Below are 11,081 nucleotides of genomic sequence, written 5' to 3'. Positions count from 1 at the left end.
TCAACTGCAGTGATTCTCTTAACAACTATGGCAAGAAAGATAGTAAAATGGGACAAAAATCATTTAACAAATATCTCACTTAACAGCAGAAAATTTGGGCTCAATTGTCGTAAGTGGAGGACTACCTGTATAGTGAGACTGCAATCTTGTCCTCGCTCCATGTTTTCTTTTTCCTGTTAGTAAGGGAAATATACATTGGAGACTGGCTTGGATGCCTTTAGTTTCATTTAAAAGTAATTATTGTTATCTTGTATGATTAAAGATCCAATGTACCTATAATGAGAAAATATTGAAGATATTAAACATCAGCAGGGACATCAAATACAATTATAATATCCTTCTGTTCATAATATTATATTAAATATTTTATTTTATTTTTTAGAAAAAAAGATGCCCTTCCCCTATCAGGCACTGTGTCAATCTTATTCCTTCGAAAGCTCTGATTGGTGAGATCGAGGGCAATAGCTCCTCCTCTCGTTTGCCTCCGTGAGGAAATCGCTGCCACGTCGAGATTCCTTACAACTTCGCCGCCTACCAATCCCAGGCAAGGCATGACGTGCCCTGTCAGGCTCGCTAGGAGCGTGTCTTCGGTTCCGGCCATAAAAGAAAAGCGGGGCGGGGGGGAGCCGCCACCAATGAAGATGGAGGAGACAGCCGACGCGTCCGCGCGCCGTCCGCGCTCCCCAACCGACGGCTCCCTAAGCCCCACGTGACCGTCTTCGTCGCCCCGTGCAAGGCATTTCCAGGCGCGCTTGCGCGCTTGGACGCTGCGGCCGCCGACATTCGGCGGCGGAGGGTGACGTTGCTCTCTTAGGTCGCGGGAGGCCGAGGCGGCGCTTCTCCCCGCCGAAGCGAGGCGCCAGTCGCCGTCTTTTTCTGCCTGTCGACGGAGCGGAAGGGCGGCAGAACCGCCAAGGGCCTCCGGAATTGGTACCGAGGCGATGTGTTGGCAGTGACGTGAGCGCCTGCTCGGTTGTCCGCTGGAGCCATGGCTGCACCGAACTGGTTGGAGGCCGTGGCCCAGCAGGCCGAGGAGGTGTCGGCCCGGCTACGGGACGTGTTGTCATCTGGGGTGGCTTTGCTGCGTACTGAGCTGGGCCTGGCGCTGCCTGCCAGCCTGGAGCCGCAGCATCTGCCCACCTGGCTCGTCCTGCTCTCCACGTCACTCCTGGCGCTGCTGCTGCTGCTGGGGCTCCTGAGGGCCGCGGCCTGCGTCCGTGGAGGGGATACTCGCAGAAAGCCTTCCAGGAGGGCGACCGAGGTGGGGGAGGAGGACGACGACGAGGAGGAGGAAGAAGAAGAAGAAGAAGAGGAGGAGGAGGAGACGGCGGCGACCCCGGGCTTGACGGGAGGCGGCGGCGGGGCCTCGAACAAGGGGGCTCCTGGGACTGCCGCGACGCTGTTGCTGAAGGGGGAAGAGCAGAAGAAGCGCAATAAAAAGAAGGCAGCCGAGAAAACCGGCAGGGTGGGTGCCAGGGCGACGGGTGTCAAAGTTGGCTATGAAGGAGATGTGGGTGTTAACAAGGGCCAGGGTTCAATACACTTTTATCTCGCTGAGATTTTTAGTTTTCTATATGCCTCTTCGCTTTGAAGAGTTGTTCGTAGGGACCTTTTACGTGTACCCTGTCGTGCCTCCTCCGTGTTCTGAAATTAACGTCAGATAATGGGCTCCCCAGAAAACGTAATGCCTGATTTTTCATTTCACTGCAATAATCTGCAAATCTTCTGAGAGCCTTTTAACGTTGCAGTGCTCATGTGATTGCTCTCGTGAGGGGTTGCTTATTGCAATATTACTGGCATTCTACAGTTGGTTTTTCTTTATAAGTAATGTCATAGTAATTAACTATTTGGTCGGGTTTTTAGTAAGAGGCAGTGTGCATCTATCAGAATGCTTGTGCATATGTCACAAAATCTGAGGAGCCGTACCTGAGTTTCGTAACTTGCATCTATCAGAATGCTTATGCATATGTCACAAAATCTGAGGAGCCATACCTGAGTTTCGTAACTTTGCTGCACAGAAAATCTGTGAAGCAATAACCCTTGGCTGGGATTACAAGGTCAGATTTTAACATTTGCTCACTCAGTGTTGACAAAACGTTTCTTAATCAACTAATACTAATGTTAGATATAGAATTCCGTGGGTTTGGTTCAGTTAAACCTTTTTCAGCATAAATATTAATTGCTCGATCATTCTGAATCGAAAGAAATATTTAAATATTTAATGAATATTCACAATAGCTATAATAAAAAATATAGTAGTTACACAGTTCTTTGTCCTGCTGTTTGCTTAAGACTTCTAAATTTTGTTCAGGATTATGTGCAAAAACAAAATATACATGTCCACATTATCAGGTGCACTGGCATATTTGAAAGGTTATTTATAGGCCTAAAATTATATATAAAGAACGGTAAACTTAGATTTCCAAAGTTTATAATACTACAGATTCTGATACATATCTTGCTTGTTTATTGATTTCAGTGCATTAATAGCAATGCAGTGTGAATTTGAAATAAACTATTTTGTGGGCATGATATTGGAAGCATTAATATGGAAGTGGAAAATCCATTAAAAGACATTGTGTTCAGAATTGTATGCTCTTGGTTATATTTGGATAAGCTCAAGTATTTTTTTATAGTCTAATAGTGAAATAATTTCTGAATCAGTGCTTGGTAACTTGATTGTCTTCAGATATTTTAGATAATGACTTTCATAATTATTTGAGATTGATAATAGTAATTGTTCATTGAAACCTAAACTTATCTCAGAAGTATCAGCTTGTTTACACTTGATTTAAGCCAATGAATGGAATTATTACTGATCTTAAAAGAATTAGATTGCTTGTCCTGAAGTTCATCATGCTCTGAAACAGAAATGCCAGTTAGTGTGTCTGTATCCACCTTTGCATCTTAATATTCCAGAGGAATCTGCCAACCTTTTACAATTGCTTTTTCTTCTAGAAACCTACTTTTTGGTAAGGCTTTGCAAAGCATTTGAAAGTGGTGTTTACACTATCCATTAGTGCAAATGAAGCACTTCCCTTGTTAAAGCAGACATGACTTTTGCAAAAATGATTTTAAAAGTACAGTAGTTTGCTCACATTAATTCTTTCAAAAGCTCTGCCAGTTGGCAGTTTCATATATTCTGATAAACTGCTTTTATGCCCTTCAGAAACTGAGCACAATTTAGGTTGCTATTGTTGCTCTTAAAGCCCCAAATTGCTAGGATAAAAAGGAGGGGCATCATTCAGTTAGCAGATCTTGTGGGTCTTAGTCACTGATTCGGTAGATGCCAAGGTGCATTGCTCCAGCTGTGCAAACAGTATTCCTTCTCTCTTGCATATCTGCTTGATATGTACAGAACTGGAGGAAGCAAGTCCTTTAGTCCAAGGAGATAGCCATCTCCATGAAGAAACATCTGGTGAAGAAACTGCATCCTGATGTAGAGTAGTGATCATGGGAATAGACTTTCCTTGTGCCCCACAGAGAAAGAAGAAATGGGTGCAGAATGGGTCCCAAAAATCTATGAGAAATTTGGATACAAAAGAGATGAGGGAATGACAGAAGAGTGATAACTGCTGAGTGCTTTTCCCCATCCCATTGAATTGCAGTGATTGTACTGTATATTCTTTCTCCCGTTATGTTTACAGTGGAATTTTTTGTATGCAATTACTATTCTGCTCTGTTCATTCAAGTTATAACTCTGCAAGACAAAACCGATCATATTTGGCTAGCAGTGATATTTGGACTATGCAGTGCTCTGAATTTGAAGGAAGAAAATGCTTTAGAGTACTTGTTGCACCTAGTGTCAACTCCTTAAACATATGGTGTAGGTTCTGCTTGATCAGGAGCTGGACTAGAAGACCTCCAAGGTCCCTTCCAGTTCTGTTCTATTCTATATCTTGTCCTGGGGTTATATAATAGCTACAGAGGACAGCTACTTTAGTCTAAGAAAGGACATGGATGTTTTAAGGCGGGGTCTCCAACCTTGGTAACTTTAAGATTTGTGGACTTCAACTCCCAGAATTCCTCAGCCAGGAATTCTGGGAGTTGGAGTCCACAAGTCTTAAAGTTGCCAAGGTTGGGGACCTCTGTTTTAAGGAGTTGCTGAGAGGTCTAATGTGAGTACCTATATGCATCTTTACCCACTCAAATCCAAAGAGCTGCACAAATTTAGTGTTAATAGTTGAAGTGGAGTGCCTGGTCTTCACCAGCAGAGCTTGCCTGCATGTGGAGATGTTCCTCCTTGTGGTACATGAAGCAATATTCCTTCTGAGAGAGAGTATTAAGCAATAGAGTCAGAGAAGATATGTTCACATATGTGGGGAAGGAAAAAGATTTGTGATAGAAATTATTCTGTCAAGGTATTACTATTTTATCTATGAGTTTTCTGCCCAGCAACATTAAGTTGTAGTGTTTGGACCTGGATCCCCAAGACCTAATTAATTGTAGAGTTTCTGACTGCATTAGTGTTATGAAGCAAGCTATCCATTTCTTACATTCTATTACCAGAATTCTGTTTATTAACCTAAATGAAATATTTATAGACCCTATATATGGTATTTAAAGCGTGCAGTCTCCTTATTGCATACCATCTTCTTGCTTATAGTATTTAACAGACTTCTATACATATTTTTGATCAAAAAAGTACTGAAAACAGTTTAGTTAACACAACATTTAAATTTCTTCCTATTCCTTGTGCTCCACATTTGATTGCATCAGTGTACATTTTGAAAACCATAGCTGGAGCATAATTGTATTTAATCTGGTACCAAAACATCAACAAACAAAAATTGTTACTGAAAGCTTGACTTTAAAACAATATATTTTAAAAACTTGTTCAGTGTAGCATAAATTTACTGCATTTTTAACAGCTCTCGTGTTGCCTACCAGGTGACTAAAAAGGGGGAAATGGTACTTCTTAGAGGACAGCTTTTTATTTTAGTTTTCCATTGTATGGATTCTCTCTTGCATTCTGTGAATCTGTTTTTCCTCTTTATAGGACTTAAAAGGTTTATCTTAATGTACTATTTATTTTTAGGATGGTTGCATAATATAAGGATTAGGTTTTATACTGTTCCATGGTACAACTAATATTTGGTTAGAATAAATCATATGAGAATGCATGGTCTGTAACTTACCTGAAAGAGGTAGTGTGCTACTCTTAATAAGTTTTTCACAGATCAAGGTGAGCTTTCAATTTACCTGTCATTTCATACTTTTTGTTCTAGAGAAGATTTACAATGTATGATATACCTCCAGCAAAACTGAATTACTACAGTCTGATTACTTGAATACATTTCTGGCTGTCTTCAAAACTTGCATTGAACTAAAAACTTCCTTAGCCACTGCACTTGCACTGCAGTCTTTCTCAGTGGCATGTATCGGCAGCATAGCTAATAGTCATGCCAATTATTTTCAAAGCCAGGAGAAAAAAAATATTTTCTTCTTACTGATCCTGCTCAAACTATTGGAATCCTACGCCTTGATTGACTTTTTGGGCATGAAATTGGAATATTCCAGATTATGCTGGATATCTTAAGGACTGCCCACTTAATCCATGTGAAATAGAAAATCATACATAGGTTTTTCAGAAATCTGTTTCTTTTCTATAAAATAACATGAAGCAGAAGATGTAATATATATGGTACAAATCTACCCTGATAAATGTATACATTTTTAGAAATGTCATTTAAGGATTTATACACTGCTTATAAGTGTGCCCAAAATGCTTAAAATAGTGAAATTGAACATTAATATTCAATTTTTTAAAAGATCGGTTTAAACTACAACAGCCCAAAAATTTGAATCAAAGACTGGGTAGGATTCTATTAAAACACATTGTAACATATTTTATAGCCTTGAAAAAATGTGTAACGGGGCAAGCAAATAATGTAAATTATGTAAAACTTATTTAGGACTGTAATTTTCTATCATGGAAATTGTGAACAAAGCAGTGAAAATTCTGTCTGTTGTTTTCCTGAATAGGAGAACTTTAAACTGCAACGCTTTGTTACAGGGTTTTGCTTCTATTGTAGTATCATTCTTGAGAACCCAAATAGCAAATGCAATCTCAGATGGTACTTTTGTGGCCTTGGTCTATACTTAACTGAAAGCAAGCTTTAAATTAACCGTTTTAACTTAACATTAACTGGTAATGATGAAGTGGCACTGTTTGCATCTATTTTAGCTTTCTCTGGAGAGGTTAGAGTTTAAGTTATTTCATTCTTAGATGTTAAGAGTATAAGGGAGTGGAGAAAGGGGTGTCAGTTAGATCATAGTCCTCCCCCCTGTTGCCCTGACATTATATAACTTGCTTCTCCCAAAGATAAGGCTACCTTTAACTCCTGGCATTCTGGAAAGTCCTGAAGAATTGTTTTTAAATAGACATTAGATTTGAGTTGATGGTGACTGGATAACCATTTTTAATTACATTCTGCCAGTTTAAATTTGTATGGACTATTTCATGATTTTATTATTGATTGCATAGCGTCAAAGGAGGCAGTATAAAAAATTGTGAATAGCATAATGATATATTAGTTATAATATTATCCAGCATCTAAGCAATTAAAGTCACTATATCCTTGGTACATTTCATTTAAATTGATAAAATAGCGATAAATATTTATGTTGTACAGTAATTAATTTAATATAGACAGGCTTGTTTCTATTGCATAAAATTTATCATATATATATATATATATTCAGCTTAATGGTCAACCAGCTCATGATGTGTCTGAAGAAATAATACAAACAACACGAAAAGAGAACCTGAAGCAGACATTGGATATGGAAAAGAAAACAGAAAAGGTTAGTTAATGGTTAATGAATGATACTTTACTTTAATTAAAAATAATAATAATAATTCCCTCCAAGAATGAATTTTCTATGTCGTGGTCTTGGGAGTCTTGTGTCAGAGTGGGTCAACTCTAAGCCTAGAGAAACAGTCTTTTCTGTCTTCAAAAGTGCATAATGCAGTCTCCCCAACTTACAACAGTTCGTTCAGCAATCAAAATTATGATAGCACTGAACAAAAGGAATTGCAACTCGTGCCTTCAGTTATGGTTGTTGAAACAGTTATGGTTGTTGAAACACTCTGCAGTCGCTTGTTAAAGGATGCAGTGTAAAGTAGCCTCCCCCATAAAGGGCAAAACCTTGAAGGGCTCCTTCCTCCAAAGAGAAGAGTGCTCGCCCATTGATCACGGACGCCTCCCAAGCCCTTGAGAACACACCAGGATGGGGAGCAGGGGTGCAGTTTTCCTTGTGGTCCATAGCTCCATTTATTCATCCACTCCTCAGTAAAGTTGAAAAAAATACTGTGGGTCAGCTAAGGAAGAGGAGTGATTTCTGAGCTCCCCACCAGCTTCCCACAAGCAGCATCTTGATTTTCTTGATGCAGATATGTTTTTGTGCCATATTGCAAGCTTTTTCAGAAATAAGAGCCAGTGAGTTGAAAGAGGCTTAAGTGTATCTAAAATTGTGTCTTTAAGATACTTTGTCATATAAGTGTGCATCTTCTGTAAGTAGTATGAATCAAAGTACTGTTGGTTTTGTTGTTTGCACTCTATAGTTTTTTTGGGGGAAATTAAAAATATAAAAAGTTTATAACTTCATCATGTTTCCAGGGTCATTCCTGTTGCTGAACTTCAGACATTTTGATAGCATTAATTTATTCTGAGAGAAAATATTTTCCTTCTACTTTAGTCAAAGAAAAATAGGAAAAAAACAAAAGGAGATGCTAAAACAGCTCAGGATCAGTCACGTGGTGATGGAAAGGAAGCCGATGAAGGTACTGAAAAACACATTCTTTACATTTCCCTGTGACTTCAAGATGTCTCCCAGTGTCCAGTGCAAATTTTGGGAGGAAATTGCAGTGGGAGGAAGTAGATTATGAGCATTGCTTCCATTTTACCAAAAGGGTTCCTTTAGACCCTGAGCTTTTTGCAGATGAAAGGAACCTTTATGTCCGCAGAAAGCAAATTCAGGATGCAAGCCATCATTTAAAAATCCATAGTTCCTATTCGAATCTTAAAAGGAGTAATGTTTCTAACCATTTAATAGTCTGATATTCTTCATATTAACAGCTCAATCTTTTACATTGAATTTTAGAAGTTTGCCTGTTTGCTTTAAGAATCATTTTTGAATATTAAAAGTTGTCCAGTATATAGAAAGCAGAATAAACTTGCATCATTACACATTACATATCAGTTTAGCTTAATCAGTCTTCTTTAATCATAAAAACATCATCTACAGAGTTCAGGGCAGCCAGAGCTATATTTGCAATAAAGATATTCAAAAGTGAGAACTGGAAGCTACTGTATATATATTTTAGTATGTTGTTGTAAGCCATATGAGTCTGTAAAGGTTTGTTAGCATCCAAATTTAATATAATAATAATATGAAAGATTGCTGGAGATGCACTTCTGATCATATGTTGGATCAGGATCTGATTTCCTCATTTAATAATTCCTGATAAGTTCCTGAGTAAGACCTTAAGCTTCCTTGTACACATTTTGAAAAGTATATTACTGACTGTAACTAATACTTTCTTATGACTGTTTCAGGTGCATGGGAAACAAAAATCAGCAACAGAGAAAAACGGCAACAACGTAAACGTGACAAGGTACTGACTGATGCTGGGTCAGAATCAAATTTGCCATCCATGGAAATCCCAGTAACAGTATCTTCTGAACAGATAACATCTGCAATACCATTTTCAGTTGGTCCTAGAAAAAATAAAGGTAAACTGTGATTTTTCTTGTATTTCTTATTTCTCATCTTTAAGGATAGGGCTGTAAGAAAAAGAAAGTACCATGGTATAAAGAAAGCTCTTCTTTGTGTATAATTAAATATGTTCTAAAACCCCTATTATTGATTAAAACATTGAGTATAAATATCTATAGATAATGTGTTTGTATTCCCCCGGTACCTTTCCCTTTTGTTAGTTTTGGAACTGTGTTTAGTTGATGCAAGTAAATTAATCCTTATACAAATATCACATATTGTGTAATTTATTTCTGACTAAAATATGTAGTTTAAAAATAATGAATCACATAGTTATGTTCTGCAGATAAATTAAATCTTTATAACTGCTGCAGTAGCTTTTCTTTTAGAGAAGACCATGAGCTTCTTATAAGATTTACTCAGACCTTTTTGAGATTTAGTTGAAGGACACATGAAGTTTGCGGACACACACATACTAAATTGACTTTATGGATACTTTATGGACACTTTTCGAAATATCCTGATGACCTCCTAAACATGATGAATTATATTCAATTTTTTATTGTTACTTGAATGGTTTAGAGCACGGGTGTCAAACTCACCACATCACATGACATGTTGCAACGTATCGCGACTTTTTTCACATTGCCGGAGCTGGGGTGGGCACGGCTTCCACGTGATGCAACCGGCCCACGGGTCGGCAGTTTAACACCCCTGGTTTAGAGGATGATTGTTTCATTTATTTGCCTATTTATGTGCACTTTTTCCCATATATTGCCTAGGTTCATATATTAGTCCATTCTGGATTTGATCTGCAGTTTATAGTCTGACGCTATGGGCATATCAATCTAGCTGTTTTGTAGTAAACACACATATTAGCAAGCTGATATTTGTATTGTTTATGCCAAATAAATCAATTTAGGCAAGAATAGTAAATAAGAAAAAAGAATTATATTTTCATAGTAGTGTTGTTTATTAAGTTTGAAAAGGAGATATAAATAAGCTCAGGCCATTAAAAATGCAGTATTTGAAATTATATATTACAGTTTTTAAAATACGGAATAAATCTCTAGCTGTGATATTTATGGCATGACAACACAATCGCTATATGAATAAATTTTATATTCTCTATAACTGAGGTTTGTTCCGTAAGAAAAAAATACTAATACTATATTATCAGGAAAATATTAATGTATATTTTGGCTGAATTGTAGATTTAATTTCTATGGCCACCATCTCAAACAAGTGGTAAGTGTGACTTGCTGACAGTGTTGGCCAAAAAGACTAATACTGTTTGTAACTTAAATAACAGAATAAAATTCACTAGTTCTGGACAGATCATATATATCAATGAAGGAAACAATATCTGCTTCAATATAACAACAATATCAGTTGTTATAAATATGATTTCTGATTTATTCTTAAGCAACAAAATCCATTTTTAACAAAATAAATTGAGTTCCAAAAATTCATGGATAGATATTTTTTGGAATAAAGTATAAAATCTCTGATTTCTTGGGTTTAGGCTTTGTGCTGCCTATTCATCTGCAGTAAATAACAGGCTGAAGATATTTGATCATTAAATTATCTCCTTTCTTTTTAAATAAGGTGATCCAGTTTTGAATGTTCAAATTAGCAATTCTAAATCAGGAAAAGGTGATGCTACACTCCAGCAAGGTATGTAATTTTTTATTTTTATTATTATCATTATTTATTTATTTCACAATGTGGTTCTTTTAAGTTCTAAGATCACTTGCATTTTGGGCATTGATTTATATCCAAGGTAAAAAGTCAGCTTTATTGTGCAAGATAATTCATGCTGTATATTAATAAAGAATTTCTAATCTCTATCCTGACAAATTGTGAGGTATACCATCAGATGTAGTAGTAAGATGGGTACAACATACAGTGAGAGTGCCAGACTTCCCAGCTTTTACCCAATTATTCAGATGATTAATATTTAATATCGATATCTACCATTAGGGCTATACAGTTCTTTTCTAATTTACACTGCATATTTTTACTTTATGTATATTGTAGCCTTAGTTATCTCTCGATAAGTATGAATATGAATGAAATATGAATATGCATATGCAAATAATTCAAACAAAGTTGAAGTTCACAGGAGCTTCAGGTTTAAATGAATGTGAAGTTTCTAGAGTGATCTTTTATATCAGTGTTTCTCAACCTTGACAATTTTAAGGCATGTGGACTTCAACTCCCAGAATTCCACAGCCAGCATTGCTGGCTGTGGAGTTCTGGGAGTTGAAGTCCACATGCCTTAAAATTGTCAAGGTTGAGAAACACTGTTTTATATGCTTACTCAGAAATAAATCTTACATAAGTAATTCTGTGATAAT

The 11,081-nt window shown here is 37.2% G+C and overlaps 1 protein-coding gene across 2 annotated transcripts in view; it reads left to right on the top strand.

Annotated features, from left to right (window-relative positions):
• The first annotated feature begins 781 nt into the window (after positions 1-781).
• The window catches only part of MTDH (metadherin), a 19,435-nt gene continuing 9,135 nt past the window's right edge, over positions 782-11,081 (top strand). For both annotated transcript variants that reach the window (XM_029283650.1, XM_015813485.1), the window contains exons 1-5: positions 782-1,465; positions 6,706-6,807; positions 7,702-7,786; positions 8,562-8,738; positions 10,330-10,398. In XM_029283650.1, the coding sequence (XP_029139483.1) occupies positions 989-1,465; positions 6,706-6,807; positions 7,702-7,786; positions 8,562-8,738; positions 10,330-10,398 (910 nt within the window). In that variant the 5' untranslated portion in view covers positions 782-988. The remainder of the gene's footprint in view (positions 1,466-6,705; positions 6,808-7,701; positions 7,787-8,561; positions 8,739-10,329; positions 10,399-11,081) is intronic.

Source organism: Protobothrops mucrosquamatus, unplaced genomic scaffold (assembly GCF_001527695.2).
Source record: "Protobothrops mucrosquamatus isolate PMUCROS unplaced genomic scaffold, P.Mucros_1.0 scaffold_69, whole genome shotgun sequence".
NCBI classification, from domain to species: Eukaryota; Metazoa; Chordata; class Lepidosauria; order Squamata; family Viperidae; genus Protobothrops; species Protobothrops mucrosquamatus.
The sequence above is the reverse complement of the archived record's forward strand: the minus strand, read 5'-3'. Positions and strand labels throughout refer to the sequence as shown.